The sequence below is a fragment of the Haliotis cracherodii genome, unplaced genomic scaffold (assembly GCF_022045235.1).
Source record: "Haliotis cracherodii isolate W230 unplaced genomic scaffold, xgHalCrac1.p SCAF_5, whole genome shotgun sequence".
In the NCBI taxonomy this organism is placed as follows: Eukaryota; Metazoa; Mollusca; class Gastropoda; order Lepetellida; family Haliotidae; genus Haliotis; species Haliotis cracherodii.
Window position 1 is genome coordinate 11623226 of NW_027266308.1, and position 22965 is coordinate 11646190.

Sequence of the window (22965 nt, forward strand, 5' to 3'; positions counted from 1 at the left end):
ATGTATTGTTAATCTTCCCCCATGTCCCTAGATGTATTGTTAATCTTCCCCCATGTCCCTAGATGTATTGTTAATCTTCCCCCATGTCCCTGGATGTATTGTTAATCTTCCCCCGTGTCCCTAGATGTATTGTTAATCTTCTTCCATGTCCCTAGATGTATTGTTTATCTTTTTCCATGTCCTTAGATATATCAGTTATCTTCTTCAATGTCCCTAGATATATTGTTTATCTTTTTCCATGTCCTTAGATGTATCAGTTATCTTCTTTCATGTCCCCAGATATATTGTTTATCTTCTTCCATGTCCCTAGATATATCGTTTATCTTTTTCCATGTCCTTATATGTATCAGTTATCTTCTTCCATGTCCCTAGATGTATTATTTATCTTCCCTCTTTCTGTACATGTATCAGTTATTTCCCCATTGTCCCTAGACGCATTGTTTATCTTCCCCACGTCCCTAGATGTATCAGTTATCTTCCCCCCATATCCCTAGATGTATTGTTTATCTTCCTCCATGTCCTTAGATGTATCAACTACCTTCTTCGATGTCCCTAGATGTATCAGTTATCTTCTTCCATGTCCCTAAATGTATCAGCTATGTTCCTCCATGTCTCTAGATGTATCAGTTATCATCTTCCATGTCCCTAGATGTATCAGTTATCTTCTTCCATGTCCCTATATGTATCAGTTATCTTCTTCCATGTCCCTAGATGTATCAGCTATGTTCCTCCATGTCTCTATATGTATCAGTTATCTTCTTCCATGTCCCTAGATGTATCAACTATGTTCCTCCATGTCCCTAGATGTATCAGTTATCTTCCTCCTTGTCCCCAGATGTATTATTTATTTTCCTCCATGTCCTTAGATGTATCAGATATTTTCCACCATGTCCCTAGATGTATCAGTTATCTTCCTCCGTGTCTCTAGATGTATCAGTTGTCTTACTCCATGTCCCTAAACGTATCAGTTATCACCTTTCATGTCCCTAGATGTATCAGTTATCTTCTTCCGTGTCCCTGGATGTATCAGTTATCTTCCTCCATTTCCTTACTGTTTCTGTTTTGTTAAGAGATAATTACATATGTAAATTTCATATTTACCTCCTCTGTGACGAAATAATAAGGCTTGTTGATGATTATGGTGACAACTATGTCTGCATATATGCGATGGTAGTTATAAATATGATTTCCGCCATGCACGATAATTTTCTGGTTGCATATTCAAGTTGTTCCGACATAAGTCGTATTTCACAGGGGACTATCTAAGGTTACACCGCCGCGCTCGTCACGTAACAGCTTGCAACACAAGGTCAAGAGAACACGTGTTTGTAAGTGTGAACTAGATTTCTCGTCTGTGAGCTTTTTTGGATAGATTTTGAACATATTTCAATGTTTTATATAATGACCCAGTCTTTATCAATAGCGACCATGGCAATAAGGCTCGGTTCATTCACCTACATCCCACCGACACAGAGATGCCGTACAGTGACACTGTGACACGTCTCGGTGTCAGTGGAATGTCCGAACAGCTGTGTCGGCTGTTGCGTTGGGGATATATATATCTCTAAGCATGTGAGGCAGAAGTGGTCTTAAATTGATTTTGGGCAATTAAGTGTGTGTCTGGACTCAGTATACTGACTCCGAGCCTACCAGTCCTTCTTTTAGCCCCTTAATGCCGAGCGTCTGTAAATAATCGAGTCTTACCAGACAATCCAGTGATTAATATCATGAGCATCGATCCACGCAATTAGGATCGATGCCATGCATCAACCAAAGCCTGACCACCCGATCCCGTTAGTCGCCTCTTACGACAAGCGTAGTCGCCTGATATACTGTTAAGATGTAACAACAATTCATCAATACTACTAAACAGAAGTAAATCTGCTTGTCCATTCGGATCAGTCGGACACAAACCATTCCGCTGATGAGAGTCAAATAATGCATACGAATCCAAATCCGTAAAAATTGCAAAAGAGACATCATTAAAAGTTACCAAAAGTGACTGGGATATCAATATTCCTTGTTGAAATGATTCTATGAAATTTGTTTTCCCTGCTTCAATATTTGGAGCACCTGTGATAGGGCCATAAAACTGATTATGACCTAAATACCTCTCATAGCCTTCGGTGTTAACTATGTGACTGTAGGGAGTTGTGCCTTCATCCAACCGATTATCGAGGTCAGTGGAATAGGGTACAGACGCAAATAGATTTGAGCCATGGGACACAAAATATATGATAGCGACCAGAGCTACGGCTGTACATTGAATTCCATTAAACGGTTGAAAAATACTACAGCCTTGATGCAAATTTGCCGACACACTACTCCGATTTTGATTTGACTTTGCTACCAAACGTTTCACATGTGGCTATGTGCGGTGCAATTATAAGAAAAAAACACGGGGGACTGGGTTAATTCAAAATACGGAATATAACTATTCGAAATATTTCCAGTGATCATGAGCATCCAAGAAATCAAAAGTGTGGTATGTAGACTGTGGAATTCAGACATATTACATTTAAATTGAGATGTCGTCGTTGTTCATGAATAAGCATATTCAGAACATATTTTATATTATGCTGTTATTTACGATCTCCGGAGTACAGTTCTTCTTTTGTATGCACAGTGAAAATCAGAAAATTAGTCCTTGAGGAAAAAAGGACATCGGATTACACATGAATGGTTTAATAATGCCAGCTAATGACCAGAAACGGTCAGATGCATCAATCAACTACATAAAGACGATTTTGAAGTATCTCTTATTGCTGGAAAAGAATAACATCAACATTCCACGGACATGATTTGTATGTTTTGTTTCCGTAAATGCGTGGCTTGAAATTTCAAATAAACCAACATGTCTACATACATGCTACAAATTAAACCTTTCCCGTTTACTTCCCCGCCTTCAGGGCGGGGAAGAATAATGATGCTGTTACGTACATACTACATTCTGATTGGACAATATAAGCAATGAAAATGATACAATTTCATCTGAATGGACATGAATAAATTGGCTTTAACTGATTGACATTTCTGCTCATCTATCTATAACGAAGCTGAGACTTAACATGCATGACAGGTGGCATGTCATTTCGGACGTCAGTCAACAATCTTTAATTAAAATGGACGGACGTCACAAAGGACGGATAAGCCAAGCTGTGACACTTGATTGTGTGCTAGATGATAAGGTTTTACTTTAATGATTTAACTTCGAACTTCATATTTCTTTTTGCTTATAAGGTATGGAAATCTGTATGCATATTGTAAATATATATACATAAAAAGTAGCTATATGACAATAGGACCCACATATCTCAAGGTTGTCGTAAGCGTGTATCTCAGTGTGTCTTCGTACATTGACGCTGATCCCATGATGAAGCAGGTCACCGGGATATTGCTGGAATGTTTGTGACTGCAGCATAGAACAACAAACAAATAAATAAATAAACCAAATGTACAGTTCCATGAGAATTATTAGGTCGATACGATTAATCCTTCAAAAATTAATATGCCTCAGCAGACATCTTGTTTCACACAAGGCACTGAACTGGAAATGGATACGACATTGGACTCTTCCTCCATGTCTCTAGATGTATCAGTTATCTTCCTCCGTGTCCCTAAATGTATCAGTATCTTCCTCCATGTCCCTAGATGTATCAGTTATCAGTTATCTTCCTCCGTGTCCCTAAATGTATCAGCTATCTTCCTCCATGTCCCTAGATGTATTGGTTATCTTCCTACGTGTCCCTAGATGTATCAGTTATCTTCCTCCGTGTACCTAGATGTATCAGTTATCTTACTCCACGTCCCTAGATGTATCGGTTATCTTCCTCCATGTCCCTAGATGTATCAGTTATCTTCCTCCGTGTCCCTAGATGTATCAGTTATCTTCCTCCATGTCCCTAGATGTATCGGTTATCTTACTCCATGTCCCTAGATGTATCGGTTATCTTCCTCCGTGTCCCTAGATGTATCAGTTATCTTCCTCCATGTCCCTAGATGTATCAGTTATCTTCCTCTGTGTCCCTAGATGTATCAGTTATCTTCCTCCATGTCCCTAGATGTATCGGTTATCTTACTCCATGTCCCTAGATGTATCAGTTATCTTCTTCCGTGTCCCTAGATGTATCAGTTATCTTCCTCCATGTCCCTAGATGTATCAGGTATCTTACTCCACGTCCCTAGATGTATCAGTTATCTTCCCCCATGTCCCTAAATGTATCAGTTATCTTCCTCCGTGTCCCTAGATGTATCAGTTATCTTCCTCCATGTCCCTAGATGTATCAGTTATCTTCCTCCGTGTCCCTAAATGTATCAGTTATCTTCCTCCGTGTCCCTAGATGTATCAGTGATCTTCTTCCACGTCCCCAAATGTATCAGTTATCTTCCTCCGTGTCCCTAGATGTATCAGTTATCTTACTCCACGTCACGAGATGTATCAGTTATCTTTCCTCCATGTCCCTAGATGTATCAGTTATCTTACTCCACGTCCCTAGATGTATCAGTTATTTTCCTCCATGTCCCTAAATGTATCAGTTATCTTCCTCCGTGTCCCTAGATGTATCAGTGATCTTCTTCCACGTCCCTAAATGTATCAGTTATCTTCCTCCGTGTCCCTAGATGTATCAGTTATCTTACTCCACGTCACTGGATGTATCAGTTATCTTCCTACCTGTCCCTAGATGTATCAGTTATCTTACTCCACGTCCCTAGATGTATCAGTTATCTTCCTCCATGTCCCTAAATGTATCAGTTATCTTCCTCCGTGTCCCTAGATGTATCAGTTATCTTCCTCCGTGTCCCTAAATGTATCGGTTATCTTCCTCCGTGTCCCTAAATGTATCGGTTATCTTCCTCCGTGTCCCTAGATGTATCAGTTATCTTCTTCCACGTCCCTAAATGTATCAGTTATCTTCCTCCGTGTCCCTAAATGTATCGGTTATCTTCCTCCGTGTCCCTAAATGTATCAGTCATCTTCCTCCGTGTCCCTAAATGTATCGGTTATCTTCCTCCGTGTCTCTAGATGTATCGGTTATCTTTCTGCATGTCCCTGGATGTATCAGTCATCTTCTTCCATTTCCTTACTGTTTCTGTTTTGTTAGAGATAATTATATGTAAAATTCATATTTACCTTCTCTATGACGAAATAATAAGGCTTCCTGATGATCGAGGGAACAACTATGTCTGCATACATTTGCGAGGGAGTTATCCAAAGGATTTCCGTGAGGCATCTCTATTGTCGTGTTGCATATTCAAGTTATTCCGACATAAGTCGCATTTCACAGGGAACTATTTAAAATTACACCGTCGCGCTCGTCACGTCACAGCTTGCTGCACAAATTTGTAAGTGTGAACTAGATTTCTAGTTTGTGAGCTTTATTGTATAGATTTTGAACATATTTCAATGTTTTATATAATGACTCAGTCTTGATTAATAGCGACCATGGGGGCGGTCGGGTAGCTTAGTGGTTAAAGCGTTCGCTCGTCACGCCGAAGACCCGGGTTCGATTCCCAACATGGGTACAATGTGTGAAGCCCATTTCTGGTGTCCCCCGCCGTGATATTGCTGGAATATTGCTAAAAGCGGCGTAAAACCATATTCACTCACTCACTTCCATGCATGCTGCATGCATTCTGAGGCCACCTGGAAAGTAATACACGATTCAAAGCAGTTATGCCCCTTGGCATATTATAATGAGTAAACATAAATTTGGAATGGAAAAGAAATGAAGTATGAATTAATACTTGCTAAAAACGAAAAATGGTTTACATTTTAAAACAAAAAGAAATATGATTTTGAACTTTGAAATAATAACTTAACAATTTTGACCCTTACATCGCCCATCATTTTCCGAATAGGACCTGTCAATAATGACAAAAGGTTATATTTTCTCAGATTATGTCCACTCTGTGTGAAGTAAGCTCCACGGAAACTATGCAACGAGCGAAGTATGGCGATGATTACAAACAAGACTTTGACCCAGAAGTGTATCTTGAGATGTACTACACTGATCTGAAAGGTCAAACGTCGGAGGGAGACATGCTGGAGACGTCCATGCTATTCTGGCATGAAACATTCGCTCAAGGTATTGACATCTTGCCCCTGACTGAGTCATGTCATTCGTGGATGCCCTAGTCTCCTAGAGTTACTTCCCCTTAGTGTGCCAGCATCCTATAATGGTGGATTCTGATCCCTAATTCGCCTTGATTATGACTCTTATACAACTTTGTTAGTACCCATCTTCCCGATGCAAGAGCGTCCACTGGACATTTTATCTAAGTTGTTTCCAAACTAGGCTTTGATACAGGCTAGTGGACATGCTTGCCTCGGGAAGATGGTTATTATCATGCTCATGCTGGTTTCACCTGTAGTACTTCGGGTCGACCTCACTCACTCACTCACTCACTCACTCGCCCGTGAACATCAGGGGTAGAAAAGGTCTTCAGCAACCCATGCTTGCCGTAAAAGGCGACGATTCTTGTCGTAAGAGGCGACTAACGGGATCGGGTGGTCAGGCTCGCTGACTTGGTTGATGCAGGTCATCGATCCAAATTGCGTGGATCGATGCTTATGATGTCAATCACAGGATTGTCCGGTCCAGACTCGATTATTTTCAGACCGCCGTCATATAGCTGGAATATTGTTGAGTGCGGCGTTAAACAACAAACAAACGAAAAAGTCACTCACTCACTCTCACTCACTCACTCACTCACAGGGCTTCTACTATATCTTTGAGTGTTACAAATATTTAATACCGAACGTTGATTTCATTGATCAGTCACACTGTTCGATGTTTCTAGGTCTTTCTTGGTGTCGAGTTAATATATTGCATAACTAAGGTATGTATTATTGGGTTTTGCTCAGGCATGGCCCGTAACAGGGTTATCGAAACTTTAGTTGTGATGGAATGAGATCCTGACACCGATAAGGGACGCAACTCTGCGAAGCGAAGTGAAATTGACACAGGGTGAAATTCCGTGCCCCCGCGTGAACTTGGAATTGATAAACCCTGATATTGTTGTTGACATGCAGACAGAAATAGTATCCAATAACAAACAGCAATAGCGGCCAGTTACATTTGACATTATTTAGACATTTAGGACAATACCACATACCCCAAATTCAGGTGGCAACAAAGATGTATGTATCGTTAACTGGTGCTACACTGTTTGCGTTCATCGACTTATGGATGAATCCTCACCATCAGGACTTCCTTAGATGTCATTCTTGAACGCGCTACTGCGTCTGTGGAAAAATGTCAATATATCATGAGGGGCGGCGAGGTAGCCGAGTAGTTATGACGTTAGTTCATCACGACGAAAGCCCCAGTTCGATTCCCCAGGTACAATTTGAGAAGCCCATGTCTGGTGTCGCTCGTCGTCATAATGCTTGAATATTGCTAAAAGCGAGGTGAAATAAAAGTCTTTCACTCATTCACCTAGGTAACATAACCGGCCACCGGCTGCTCGACATCGGAACAGGCCCCACAATCCATACTGTGATCAGCGCCTCCAACTGCTGTGACACCATCCACCTGTCTGAATTCGCCCCCCAGAACAGGGAGACGCTGAGGAAATGGCTGGAAGGGACTCTGCAGCACAGCTTCAAGAGCTTCTTCCAATATGTAGTCGACAGGGAAGGGAAAGGGTAACTATTACTCCTTGACTGACAGATTCCAATATGTGGTCGACAGGGATGGGAAAGGGTAACTATTTCTCCTTGACTGACAGATTCCAATATGTAGTCGACAGGGAAGGGAAAGGATAACTATTACTCCTTGACTGACAGATTCCAATATGTGGTCGACAGGGAAGGGAAAGGGTAGATATTACTCCTTGACTGACAGATTCCAATATGTGGTCGACAGGGAAGGGAAAGGATAACTATTACTCCTTGACTGACAGATTCCAATATGTGGTCGACAGAGAAGGGAAAGGGTAGATATTACTCCTTGACTGGCATATTCCAATATGTGGTCGACAGGGAAGGGAAAGGATAACTATTACTCCTTGACTGACAGATTCCAATATGTGGTCGACAGAGAAGGGAAAGGGTAGATATTACTCCTTGACTGGCAGATTCCAATATGTGGTCGACAGAGAAGGGAAAGGGTAGATATTACTCCTTGACTGGCAGATTCCAATATGTGGTCGACAGAGAAGGGAAGGGGTAACTATTACTCCTTGACTGGCAGATTCCAATATGTGGTCGACAGAGAAGGGAAAGGGTAGATATTACTCCTTGACTGGCAGATTCCAATATGTGGTCGACAGGGATGGGAAAGGGTAACTATTTCTCCTTGACTGACAGATTCCAATATGTAGTCGACAGGGAAGGGAAAGGATAACTATTACTCCTTGACTGACAGATTCCAATATGTGGTCGACAGGGATGGGAAAGGGTAACTATTACTCCTTGACTGACAGATTCCAATATGTGGTCGACAGAGAAGGGAAAGGGTAGATATTACTCCTTGACTGGCAGATTCCAATATGTGGTCGACAGGGAAGGGAAAGGGTAACTATTACTCCTTGACTGACAGATTCCAATATTTGGTCGACAGAGAAGGGAAAGGATAACTATTACTCCTTGACTGACAGATTCCAATATGTGGTCGACAGGGATGGGAAAGGGTAACTATTACTCCTTGACTGGCAGATTCCAATATGTGGTCGACAGAGAAGGGAAAGGGTAGATATTACTCCTTGACTGGCAGATTCCAATATGTGGTCGACAGGGAAGGGAAAGGATAACTATTACTCCTTGACTGACAGATTCCAATATGTGGTCGACAGAGAAGGGAAAGGGTAGATATTACTCCTTGACTGGCAGATTCCAATATGTGGTCGACAGAGTAGGGAAAGGGTAGATATTACTCCTTGACTGGCAGATTCCAATATGTGGTCGACAGAGAAGGGAAGGGGTAACTATTACTCCTTGACTGGCAGATTCCAATATGTGGTCGACAGAGAAGGGAAAGGGTAGATATTACTCCTTGACTGGCAGATTCCAATATGTGGTCGACAGAGAAGGGAAAGGGTAGATATTACTCCTTGACTGGCAGATTCCAATATGTGGTCGACAGGGAAGGGAAAGGATAACTATTACTCCTTGACTGACAGATTCCAATATGTGGTCGACAGAGAAGGGAAAGGGTAGATATTACTCCTTGACTGGCAGATTCCAATATGTGGTCGACAGAGAAGGGAAAGGGTAGATATTACTCCTTGACTGGCAGATTCCAATATGTGGTCGACAGAGAAGGGAAGGGGTAACTATTACTCCTTGACTGGCAGATTCCAATATGTGGTCGACAGAGAAGGGAAAGGGTAGATATTACTCCTTGACTGGCAGATTCCAATATGTGGTCGACAGAGAAGGGAAAGGGTAACTATTACTCCTTGACTGACGGATTTCAATATGTGGTCGACAGGGAAGGGAAAGTATAACTATTACTCCTTGACTGACAGATTCCAATATGTGGTCGACAGAGAAGGGAAAGGGTAACTATTACTCCTTGACTGACAGATTCCAATATGTGGTCGACAGAGAAGGGAAAGGGTAGATATTACTCCTTGACTGGCAGATTCCAATATGTGGTCGACAGAGAAGGGAGGGGGTAACTATTATTCTTTGACAGACAGATTACAATATTTGGTCGACAGGGAAGGGAAAGGGTAACTATTACTCCTTGACTGGCAGATTCCAATATGTGGTCGACAGAGAAGGGAAAGGTTACTATTACTCATTTACTGGCAGATTCCAATATGTGGTCGACAGAGAAGGGAAAGGGTAGCTATTACTCCTTGACAGACAGATTACAATATGTAGTCGACAGAGAAGGGAAAGGTTACTATTACTCCTTGACAGACAGATTACAATATGTGGTCGACAGAGAAGGGAAAGGTCACTATTACTCCTTGACTGGCAGATTCCAATATGTGGTCGACAGAGAAGGGAAAGGTCACTATTACTCCTTGACTGGCAGATTCCAATATGTAGTCGACAGAGAAGGGAAAGGTTACTATTACTCCTTGACTGGCAGATTCCAATATGTGGTCGACAGAGAAGGGAAAGGTTACTATTACTCATTGACTGGCAGATTTCAATATGTGGTCGACAGAGAAGGGAAAGGTTACTATTACTCATTGACTGGCAGATTTCAATATGTGGTCGACAGAGAAGGGAAAGGTTACTATTACTCATTGACTGGCAGATTTCAATATGTGGTCGACAGAGAAGGGAAAGGTTACTATTACTCCTTGACAGACAGATTACAATATGTAGTCGACATAGAAGGGAAAGGTTACTATTACTCCTTGACTGGCAGATTTCAATATGTGGTCGACAGAGAAGGGAAAGGTTACTATTACTCCTTGACAGACAGATTACAATATGTAGTCGACAGAGAAGGGAAAGGTTACTATTACTCCTTGACAGACAGATTACAATATGTAGTCGACAGAGAAGGGAAAGGTTACTATTACTCCTTGACTGGCAGATTTCAATATGTGGTCGACAGAGAAGGGAAAGGTTACTATTACTCCTTGACAGACAGATTACAATATGTAGTCGACAGAGAAGGGAAAGGTTACTATTACTCCTTGACAGACAGATTACAATATGTAGTCGACAGAGAAGGGAAAGGTTACTATTACTCCTTGACAGACAGATTACAATATGTGGTCGACAGAGAAGGGAAAGGTTACTATTACTCATTGACTGGCAGGGTGTTTCATTTCATTACACAATTGATTACACTTAGGCCAGTGACACTGGGAACCAAACATGCAGCCCGAACCTTCACAGATGCGTACAAGACTTTAAGTTAATTCATTGCTGCCGTTGTCGTCATTCTTGCTCTACCTTTGTATCGAATGTCACAATTATTGTTATTTTTCACTTCTATAATCATTTTAGATCAGAAGAATACTGAATATTCGCACGTCGGCCAATTTCCTTAACAAAAGTTACCACTGTTTGGCCGGGATATGTTTTTCTGGCACAAACATTATGCTAGTTGTCCTCAAAATATTGGCCGGTTCCTGAATGAATTAACTCGAAGGTCAACATCCTTATGTTAACAAGTATTGGGTCCTGCTGGAGATATCGCTCATCAACATTCGATTCGATTCGTATCAATATAACATATTAGTATAGATTAGTATAGATTAGTATAAATATAAACAAAATATAAATATTCAAATCGATTACAGAACTAAGAACTTTTACCGAGAAAACTATATGTGAAATTCTGGACTTCTGGATAACTTCTATGTAACATTTGGTGTTAAGTCATTTAGGCAAGAAGTAGGCATTCCCCGGGGAACCAATTCCCCTTCTTGCGGATCTGTTTCTTTATGCATATGAATTTGGAATTTCTGCACGGACTGACAAAGTCAGTGCTAGTGAGTTTGGCCAAGACGTTATTCTTCAGGTACATTGATGATCTGATATCATTCAGTAACCATCAAATAGACAACTCCCTTCCACTGATGTAGCCACTTGAACTAGACATAAAGGACACCAGTGAGACCGCCTCGCTTGGTCCATATTGAGATTTGTGCTTCGGGATTCAGAGTGACTTAAACTCTCCACAAGACTATGAAATTTCAAGAGAGGTGACTTCAACTTTCTTATAGTCAACTTTCCCTTTATGTCGAGCGATATTCCAGCAGCTCAAGCCTTTGGTGTCTACATTTCACAAGTTTTGAGCTAAAATCGAGCTCTTTCTTCGAAGATTTCAAAGAGCGCCATACGAGTCTTGCTCAAAAGTTGTTTGATCAAGGTTACAACACCCAAGGCTTCTCTAAAACCTTCAAAAGGTTCAATGGTGGACATGTGAAGGACATTTTCAGATGAACAATTGACTTGCCGTTGCATGTGTTTGTGACGGGTGCTACCGATAGGGCAGGATACACTTACCTTTTCGCATACACCTGGTATCATCACTATTTGATTATGATTTATAAACACAAGCTCATGATATAGTCGGAATCGTATAATGGACATTTCTTGTGGGTATGGAAAGGGTTGTGTCCCTTTTACGTTGCTGACACACATTCCACTTGAAGTTTATATAACACCATATCGAAATACCGTTAGGAAAGCGAAATTTGGAATTCGAGTATGTGCATGATCAGAAAGTAGTTACGTTTGTGCTTCCCTTCTTGCGGATCTGTTTCTTTATGAGTATGAATTTGGAATTTCTGCTCGGACTGACAAAGTCAGTGCTAGTTAGTTTGGCCAAGACGTTATTCTTCAGGTGCATTGATGATCTGATATCATTCAGTATGTGCATGATCAGAAAGTAGTTGTGCCAAGACGTTATTCTTCAGGTGCATTGTTACTTTAATGGAATTAAACAGTAACAAAAATATTTGTCAAACATGTTTGATTATCCAGTGAATCACATTTCACTTCGAATGACACGGCAACACATTCTTTGCTAAGTAAGCGATACGAGAGATGGGCATGGTGACGTCACTTCCTATAAGAAGCTATAGAGTATTTGTCCAAATAGTATGGAACTCTCCCTACACTGTAAAATCGATGCCCTAATACCATAAAATCTCTAAATCAACCTTTCAGAGAACTTTCCAGTGCAAGAGAAGCCATGTTGAAAGATAAGATTGTGGGGATCTTTCCACTTGACCTTCTGCAGGCGGAGCCTCTGCTGCCATCACTGTTTCCTACGTTTGATATCATCACTTCGTCATTGTGTATAGAGGCTGCTGCTCCAGATCTCGCCGGCTACGAGATCATAGCGAGAAGAGTAGGAAAACTTCTGAAGGAAGGAGGCCATATTGCTCTCTTTGGAGTTCTTGGGGAATCTTTCTACCAAGTGGGCAGCCACACATTCTACTGCCTCAAGATCAGTGGAGAACAGGTCCAAGATATCTGGAAACGATCCGGATTCAAAATTGTTGGCTGGAAGCAAAAATCCTCCCTCGGCCATGATGCTTCATTGTCAGATTTTGAGGGTGTGTTTCACATGGTAGCACAGAAGAGTCTTTAATGTGGAGCAATACTTCCCACGTTGTCGCAAGTATGAATAGGTCCTGTAGAAAAAATGGCCAAATTACGTTTTATTATATTTTGTTTGTTTGTTTGTTGTTTAACGCCACACTCAACAATATTCCAACTATATGACGGCGATCTGTAAATAATCAAGTCTGGACGAGACAATCCAGCGATTGACATCATGAACAGCGATCCACGCAATTGGGATCGATGGCATGAACCAAGTCAGCGAGTCTGACCACCCGATCCCGTGAGTCGCCTCTTACCACAATTTTAACAGGTGATTGAATATCACTTCTTATGGTGTGTCACGCCGTGCATACGAGGTACAACACGGTATGGCATCATACCGATAACAACATATAAGCACACTGCCTTATCTTGTTATTAATGTTTCCAGCGAGCGAGTGACGTTTTACGCGACACCAGACATGCCAAGCTGAATTTGTCTGTCTTCTCGTCCTGTCGACTTACGACATACTAAATGGCAGTTTCTACACTTTTTTATAAATTCTATGATTCAAGAGGCCATACATATTTGAGTCACGCGCAATGTAGATTTGCTGCGTCCATTCTCAATTTATATGTGAACGCGTTAGAACGCGATGTTTAGCGTCCGGTGAAACCTGAGTATACCCAAACGTTGTTTTTAATAAACCTTCTTTTCTATCTTTCACATTTTATTCAACAGATACGTCACACAAATGTCTCTTGTAATAAACAGATATTTGAAAGATATGTACGTTGAATTGGCTGATCAAATCGTAAATCCCGAAATAATGTTTAGAGTCGTTGTACATGTATATTGTTAGTAAACGTCATAAAGTTGAATGAGTCTTATTACTTATTCTTAAATTTAAAGGGGCGGTCGAGTAGCCTAGTGGTTAAAGCGTTCGCTCGTCACGCCGAAGACCCGGGTTCGATTCCCGACATGGGTACAATGTGTGAAGCTCCATTGGCCAAGAATTGGCTGACAGAAGACGAAGAGATACAACAAACTAGGCAGAAACAGACAATTGAAAGGGAAGGAAATATTTTGAGGGATTTTAGAGTGAGTGAGTATGTTTTTGCGCCGCTTTCAGCAATATTCCAGCAATGTGACAGCGGTGTACACCAGAAATTGGCTTCACACATTGTACCCATGTGGGGAATCCGACCCGGGCCTATAGCGTGACGAGCAAATGCTTTAACCCCACCGCCTATGGAATATTTAAATACGCTCCAAATCAGTCCACGCCTTTCCGGAAGTTAAAATATCACACTAGCATCTAAATATAATAACTTTCTCACCACTGTTTACTTTTAATAGTACTACATTCCTGACAACTAATGATTGTCCAAATACAATGCAATGAACTTCGACTGAATCTCAACAGAAACAATGTAATACAGTTGTTTAACAATTAATTACATAGACATCGCTATGACACAGAATGGAGCTACCCTCAGCCATGTTGCATTTACCTTAAGTAGGCTGCGCGCATCACAATCAAAGGACAAAATTATTTACCCGTCTAGAGATAAAGTGAGTTATACTAGCACTTTCCTCGAAGCACCGGTTAACACCTTGGGAATCCAGAGACAGTCAGATTACTTGTTTGTTTTGTTTGTTTGGTGTTTAACGCCGCACTCAACACTATTCTAGCTATATGATAGCGGTCTGTAAATAATCGAGTCTGGACCATACAATCCAGTGATTGATATCAATGGCATCGACCCACGCAATTGGGATACGATGATATGCACCAACCAAGTCAGCGAGCCTGACCACCCGATCTCGTTAGTCGTCTCTTACGACAAGCATAGTCGCCTTTTACGGCTAGCATGGTTTGCTGAAGACCTATTCTATCCCGGATCTTCACGGATGGATTCAATACAGATGCTGACTACAACTTTGTGAGAATACTCTTTACGACTGCGTTGTTTATATATCACAAGCTGAGCTACAGTAACGATGTATAGTTTTCATCATATCACTAGGACCGGAGTATTTAAACATTGAGGTCATATCAAAATAGGTATCTTAGACGTGATGTGCAAGTAAGCTTTTTCATAGGGTCAAAACACCACCATGTCGGTGATAACGGCCGCGTACGGTAACTAGAATAATATTTTACGTGCGCAATGAATAGTTTCGTTCTTGTGTTGCTTCCCTTAGGCCTCAGACGTAATCTTGACATTCATGGTGACCAATATTCAAAAAGAGCGTTATGACTCATCGATGACATATCATCTGATCATGACGGTCTTTTTGGTATCAGGAATTGGTGTTTTTTAATGCTACAAGTTTATAGTTTGATATGTTTGATTAATAATATTATCTTTATGACGAGTCTCACAAATTCCAACCTATAATAAATTTAATAAATAACACTAGTATGTTATCAATGATTTATCAAAAGACAAGTGCTTGATAGCATTACATTACCGGTATATGATACAACGCCCTATAATTTAATCACACTTGAGGGAGAGATGCGTCAACAGTTTGAATACATTCATTTGTTTGTTTTTCGTGTTTCTCGTCAGGCGCTGCACCCAGCAATATTCCAGCTATATGACGGCGGTCTGTGAATAATCGAGTCTGGACCAGAAAATCCAGTGATTGACAACATGAGCATCAATCTACGCAATTGGGATACGATGACATGCATCAACAAAGTCAGCGAGCCTGACCTCCCGATCCCGTCGCACTTATTCGGAATCAGCAGGAATTAAGCAGAACCAGCCGGAATGAAAAATCTTCAAAATTCGTGCCACATTCGGGAGGGAACTTCAAATTGACCAAGCTTTGTAAGAATGCCGTTCGAATACTCAGAATGATCTTCGAACCCGCCTCGAATGATTCTTGCACATTCCAATCGCGAGTGTAACTCACGAATGTAGTTGGAACATAGTAGGAATATTTAGAATGCTGTTAGAATGCAGTCAGAATATTTTGAATCCACTTGGAATGTCATACGAGTGCTGCCCGAATACTGCCCGAATACTGCCCGAAGTCAGGTTGGAAGGTGCCTCGAGTGCCGTACGAATTCGCCTCGAATGCAGTCAGAACGCTCCCGTAATGGGCGCCGAATAAGGTTCGAACGTCCAAGAATTCAAACAGAATGCAGCTCGAATACTTCGAATGTACTAAGAATGTAACAGGAATGTGGCCGATGTAGTTTTTGTATATATTTGTTTTAATTTCATTTTAGGTTTTTACGTATATTTATTATATATAATTAGTTGTCAGTTTCAGTCAGCTATAACAAAGCGTATATGACCTGTCTTACCTACTAACTGCCCCATGGCCAGAAGCTTCATTTGCTGATTGGCCAAGCTAACACCTATTGTTAAACTGCATGCTTTGATTACACTGCATACTCTCCCAGCACATAAACTGACAGAACTGCTCAGACGAGCAAAGCATAAAGAGATAATATTAAATCAGGTGAGTTAAATGGTTATAATCTCTGTCTTGTGTTGTATTGAAGTAATACAGTATGTTTAAAGTGTTATATGAAGTAAACTAAATGTACGTAATGTAACAGAAATGTTGATTGTGTCTAAATATTTAAATCTGCATAAGATAAGATAAACACCCATACTTTATCACTAAAATGTATTCTATCACTTCAATGAAATATGTGTGAAAGTGTTTTACTTCACGAGTGTTTTAAAAAGCTTTGTAATGTACAGATTCAGAGGTGATACATGCAAATCATTGTAAATAAAATGTGTGTATTACTTTGTTCAATATATTTAATGTTAAATAGTGTTTTAGTCTATGTATTGTTTATTCAGATCATCTATGGTGTTCCATCAGTGTGGTAGTTGGGATCCACACCCTTGTATCACCCACAGGGTATGCATTGTGTTATTTATATTTGTCTAGGACTTAAAATGTAATCTAACTGTGATGACCACATTTAATATAATATTATAATATCATTTATTTCTGTCTTAAATTATTGTATATGTTTATACAGAATGTGTAAGCGTTATTGTGTATAGTCAGGAAGTTAATTTAAGGTACCGACGTTTACTACAATATCTGAAAAACTATACGACCTACTCCAGTCAAAGTTGGTATGAGATTATTAAACAGTTATACATAACTAGATATTACATTTAAAGACAATCGGTGCATGAATAAAAAATCTGTCTATTTAGCTATCACTATATTTCATCAACAACCAGACCTGTTCGTCACGGGTGGAACGAGCATTCATTGTAACAGCCATCTGCATAATGCTACCCCTGCGTCACAGGGCCATATGACACAGTTGAACCAATCAACTCAACTCGATAGGTTGCACGGGAATCACGCACGCACGAATACGGTGTTAGCGTTGGGCGTCTTTTTCAGGTCAGTGTTATTGACTTGAATGTATCATTCCTTGCCACATTATTATAATTCATGCATCATGTTATTAGGTGTAATATATCATACTTAATTATTCATTTAGACAAATCATTGCTTTATGGTTTCGAAGAAAATATTTTAATATTTTCGTAGATGATTCGAGACTTTCGGAGCAGTTTCGGGTGAAAGAAAATCAAATTCTGAGCCAAGAATTGCACAAAGTGGACAAGATCCGATTACGACATGTACTACAAAGCACGAACCTGAAATTCGTAGACCATTCCTAGACATTCTTTGATAAACAAATCTTTTCTTACGAATCCCACTAACTACGAGAATGTTTGGGAATCAAATAAGATATATTTAAGATTCTTAAGAAATTATTAAGAATATGTACGAATATGTAAGAATTCATATCCGTGGTAATTCGGGCTATTACATGTCGTAGTGAAACAGGGGTATATGTATTGCACTATTCTTGGTCCCACGAAATGCCCTCGTCGGATTCGGAGTCTGTGCTGTCACCTAAATGAACAACAACAGGCTGGACAGTATCTGGTCAGATACAGTCTTGTTTCCAATACTCTTCCTCAACTTTGATAACATGTTGGACACAGTTGCCCAACGTACATCTGTAATTTCTCCCATCCCTTTCAAGACAATCTGCTTGACGTCGGCAAGCTTGAAGGTCTTATTTTGCCGTGCGACCATATTTTTCAAATCACCCCAGATTAGTTCGATGGGATTCAAGTCACAATGGTAAGGAGGACGCCTAGGCACTTCGTGACTGTGTTCTCTCAACATGTTGTCAATCAAATAAGAGGGCGGGGATTTGTTCTGAAGAACCAGTTGGTGGTAGTCAGTTTTTTTGGCTTTCGTGGGCCGAGCAATGCGGTTGTTGTCCAACCACTGACATATCTCACCTTTGGTGGAATTTGAGGTTGGGCAACGGTTAATAGGATCTCGACAACTGTGATAGGGAGCACTGTCCATAACCACCAAGGCTTTATCAGGCAGTGCTAAGAGGAGCTGCTCCTCAACATTCTCAGTGAAAACCTGACTATTCATCTCTGTATGGAAGTCTCTGCCATCTGTAGATCTGGATCACACCCAGGGAGGAAACCTGTGGGAGCCTGCATGGAGGACAATCAGGCGCTCCCCTTTACCAGGGGGGATCTTGCGCTGTGGCTCTCTGGTATCTTGGTGAGACCATTGGTAAGCTGCTGTGTGGCAGGCGTTAACCCAGGTTTCATCCAAATAGACAGGCTCATAGGCTTCTTCTCGTTTCTTTTTAATAGTGCGCAAATAATTGATACGCAAACGAATGATATCTGGTCGTTCACACATGGCTAGTTTCGACCCTTTCGTCTTTTCGTACTGATATCCACATTTGGAAAGGAGTTTACAAATGGTCCATTTGGAAATATCTAAGACTAGCTCTGTAAGGAGAATTTCTTTTAGTTTTCATGTTGAAATATATTCATTTTCTCGTGTTGACCGCCGAATCACGTCCCTGGCAACATTCTTATAAAAGGAATGTAACTTTAATTTCCTATCCTGTTTTGAGATGCCCCCTAAGGGATGTGCAGGGGAGCATGTGTTTTTATGGGAGTTTAAAATCTAACTACGGTTTGTTTGGGAGGCTGTAACGCATGAATTGTTCTTTTCATGTACTTTGAAATATCAAAGAAGGGCGAACGTCTTTCACTTTCAGCCTTAAAGTTTTCAAATAGTTTAACAACGAAACCTTTCGCATCAGTGGAAAGATGCTTGCGCTGAGACATCATGACGCCCAACGCTAACACCGTATTCGTGCGTGCGTGCGTGATTCCCGTGCAACCTTTCGAGTTGAGTTGATTGGTTCAACTGTGTCATATGGCCCTGTGACTCAGGGGTAGCATTATGCAGATGGCTGTTACGATGAATGCTCGTTCCGACGGTGACGAACAGGTCTGGTTGTTGATGAAATATAGTGATAGCTAAATAGACAGATTTTTTATTCATGCACCGATTCCCTTGAAATGTAATATCCAGTTATGTATGACTGTTTAATAATCTCATACCAACTTTGACTGGAGTAGGTCCAATAGTTTTTCAGATATTGTAGTAAACGTGGGTACCTTAAATTAACTTCTAGACTATATATACACATGAACAAAAGTTAAACGCCACCATATTCATAGTCTCCTGATTTCACGTGTGGGAATCAGAAATACAAAATATGATGATGTATGACTGAATTAGGGTTCCATAGTTTCATGAACCCAAGCTTGTCCAGATACCACAAGGAAAGCGTGCTTTAGGTGTTGCTGCAGTTCCCCTACCCTATAAAAGGTGAAATTCAAGTTCCAGACACGTGGTTGCATTTTGCTCCTGTGTGAGATTCCCCTTCCAATAGAGGTTGAAAACGAGCCATGGTGAGGAGAAAGTTAACGAACGGTGAAAGATGGCAAGTGATAGGCATGCACAATGCTGGCATGTCATGCAGGGCCATTGCAAGACAAATGGGTCGTCACCACAGTGTTATCACTCCTTTGATTGTCAAACATGGTCAAACCAATGATGTCAATGACAGGCACAGGTCTGGTAGGCCAAGAAAGACCTCTAACAGAGAGGATAGACGTCTTTTCAGGATAGTCAGACGAAATCCATTTACCACTTCAACAGATTTAAGACTGCAATGGATTACCCATCAAAGACTCTCGACGATGACCGTAAGGCGTCGCCTCAGAGCGACTGGTTATAACGCCAGAAGACAACTAAAACGTCCTCAACTGACTGAGAGGCACATGCGGAATCGTCTGATATGGTGTCGTGCCCGTAGTCGATGGAACTTGGCCAACTGGAGAAGGATCCATTGGTCTGACGAGTGTCGAATGCTGATACGAACTGTTGATGGTCGAATACGTGTTTGGAGGCAACGTAACACTCGTTTTGCACCAAGGAACATCCAGAAGACCTTAGCATGTGGCGGGGGTTCTGTCATGATATGGGGTTGTGTTTCCTTCGACTGCAAACTTCCGCTGGTGACAATTCGTGGAAACCTGAATGGCCAACAATACCAAGATGCCGTTCCTTGTCCAGTAGTAGTCCCTCATTTTGACAACAATCCTCTTCAGACAAGACCTTTTTACATGGACGACAATGCTAGACCACACAGATCCCCGTTAGTTTTGGCTTATTTGCGTCAAGAAGCTATTGCCACTCTTCCTTGGCCGGCCTGTAGTCCGGAAAATCAGACATCGTGATTCCCCAGTTCAAAATCATCTCGCTGGACTTGAAGACGCACTTCTTGAAGAATGGATCCGTTTTCCCCAAAGAAGCATTCAACGACTTGTAATGAGTTTGAGGCGTAGGGTTGAAGCTGTGGTCAATGTCCGTGGATCATACACACGTTACTGACATTCTGTCTTGCATTAGACTCTACACTCCCTAGGGTGTCTATGTGACACCTGATATGGTCTGCTGATATCATGACAGTTACATGACAAAAACGTTTTTTTTCAATGTTTTTTAATCCTTCAATGTCTGGTCTTCGGTAAAATTCCTTTCTGCTCATATTCTTTAGGAACACAAGATAAACTTGCTTTGGGACAACTTTTGCATCACATGAGGTTTACATATACGGCTTATAACAATCGTACATCTCGTTATAATGGTCATCATTAAGTGCCAAACGTTACAGCTCACAAATATGGTGGGTGGCGCTTAACTTTTGTGCATGTGTATATTATAGTCAAATGAAAGTCGAGGAGTTATCTCCCTTGTATGTCGGTATTCTGTTGCATGTATATTACTGCATTTGTTCTATTATAATCGTTTAGCGTACAGATCTATATAGTGGTCTAATGGATGACTGATATGTGTAATACTTACTTGTAATAGGTCTATGCTATGTATCTAGCATTAATGATAATGTTTTACTTATAATTCATTATGTAATTATGTGTTTCAGGGTGTATGATATCTTAGATCCTTGATCACACTCATCGCATCGCATAAAGACCTCACCCCCGTAGTATGTGTTTGTTCGCTCTAAAACGATATTCACCAAACTGCTACACGAATATCCCGGGTGTATCAAGAATGCCGTCGGAATGGTTTCCCATAGGGTATAAAATGCTGCCGAATTTACCATTTTCATCAGTCTCAGTCCAACCATCATAGAGTATGTACCCCCTGGACCATGTTACTTTGCTCCAGATTGCAGTCCTCCAGCAAGACCTGCTTGAAAGAGATGCGGTTGAGGACAGAGAAGAAACAGGAGGAGAAGACCCAAAAGATATAAGACCCGAGGGGAGGAGGCTGTGTGGACATTACGCCAGACTGATGGAGGAGCTCAGTGTAGAAGATCCACAGTCCTCCTTCAACTCCCTCAGGATGGAGCCTGACATGTTTGATGAGTTGGTACAGAGAGTGAGGCCAAGGATAGAGAAGCAGGATACCAAGATGAAGGAGGTGCTACCTCCAGGCTTGAAGCTGGCCATCACTGTGAGGTTCCTGGCTTCAGGTGACAAGTACCCCAGCCTCATGTACAGCCTCCGTATGGCAAGGAACACCACCAGCCGCATCATCCCTGAAGTCTGCCAAGCCATTGTGGAGAAATACAAGGATGAGGCCATCACCTGCCCCACCACTCCAGACGACCGGACACCTATTGGGGAGGTCTAGCTCTAGATGGCAAGCATGTAGCCATCAGAAATTCTGCCAAGGGCGGCTCCTTGTAACACAACTACAAGGCCTTCTCCGTGGTCTTCATGGCCCTTGTGGATGGAGACTTCAAGTTCCTGTGCGTGGACAACAGTGCATATGGAAGTGTGTCTGATGCTCAGATCTCCAACGAGTCTGAGCTCAAGGACTGCCTTGAAGAAGGGAGCATAGGATTTCCTGAGCCATCCCCCATACCCAAAGATGACGAGCCTATGCCATACTTTAACCTGGCAGATGATGCCTTTGGAATAAGGACCTTCTTGATGAAGCCATATGGTCACAGGGACCTCCAGGGCGACGGGAGGATCTGCAACTACAGGATCTCCAGGGGCATGACGTGATGTTGACCAGGCGACTGCCCAATGCAGACTGACGTTCCAGCGGGAGCTGGCCGCGTTTTATTGCGTTTGGGAATTAGGTCCGAGCTCATTCGAGGGCCAATCAGGACGTTCATCGACTGCATTCGAGCCGCATTCAAGTGGCAATCGAAAGATTCTGACGGCATTCGAAGTGCATTTCCAGCTGAATTCTTTTGATTTCGAGAAGTTCGAGGAATATTTAGAATGCAGTCAGAGTGCAGTTAGAATACACTTTGAATGCCGTTCGACATTTCTCCTCTTCGAATGCACGTCGAAAGTTTTGAGCATGAGTAAAACATTCGGGCCGGCCACAAGAAGTTTTAGAATGCACTTCGAATATCCAGGAATAAACAAAGAGTGTTATTCCGACGGCATTCCGGCTCATTCCGCCTCTAGTGCCTTTTACGACAAGCATGGGTGTCTGAAAACCTATTCTACCCCGGATCTTCACGGGACAGAATGTTTGAAGTGGATCAAGCTTGTTTTGTCTTTTCACCAAGTTCTAACTCGGATCTTCACGGGTT

The 22965-nt window shown here is 41.5% G+C and overlaps 1 protein-coding gene across 2 annotated transcripts; it reads left to right on the forward strand.

Annotated features, from left to right (window-relative positions):
• The first annotated feature begins 1267 nt into the window (after nucleotides 1-1267).
• Nucleotides 1268-13796, forward strand: LOC139442967 (nicotinamide N-methyltransferase-like). 2 transcript variants are annotated; one of them, XM_071223892.1, is made up of 4 exons: nucleotides 1268-1328; nucleotides 5897-6086; nucleotides 7444-7648; nucleotides 12593-13796. In XM_071223892.1, the coding sequence occupies exons 2-4, from the start codon at nucleotides 5900-5902 to the stop codon at nucleotides 13017-13019; spliced, it is 819 nt and encodes a 272-aa protein (XP_071079993.1). In that variant the 5' UTR covers nucleotides 1268-1328; nucleotides 5897-5899; the 3' UTR covers nucleotides 13020-13796. The 2 variants fall into 2 exon arrangements, with proteins under 2 accessions (XP_071079993.1, XP_071079994.1); XM_071223893.1 differs by lacking the exon at nucleotides 1268-1328 and adding an exon at nucleotides 5321-5343.
• The last annotated feature ends 9169 nt before the right edge of the window (nucleotides 13797-22965 follow it).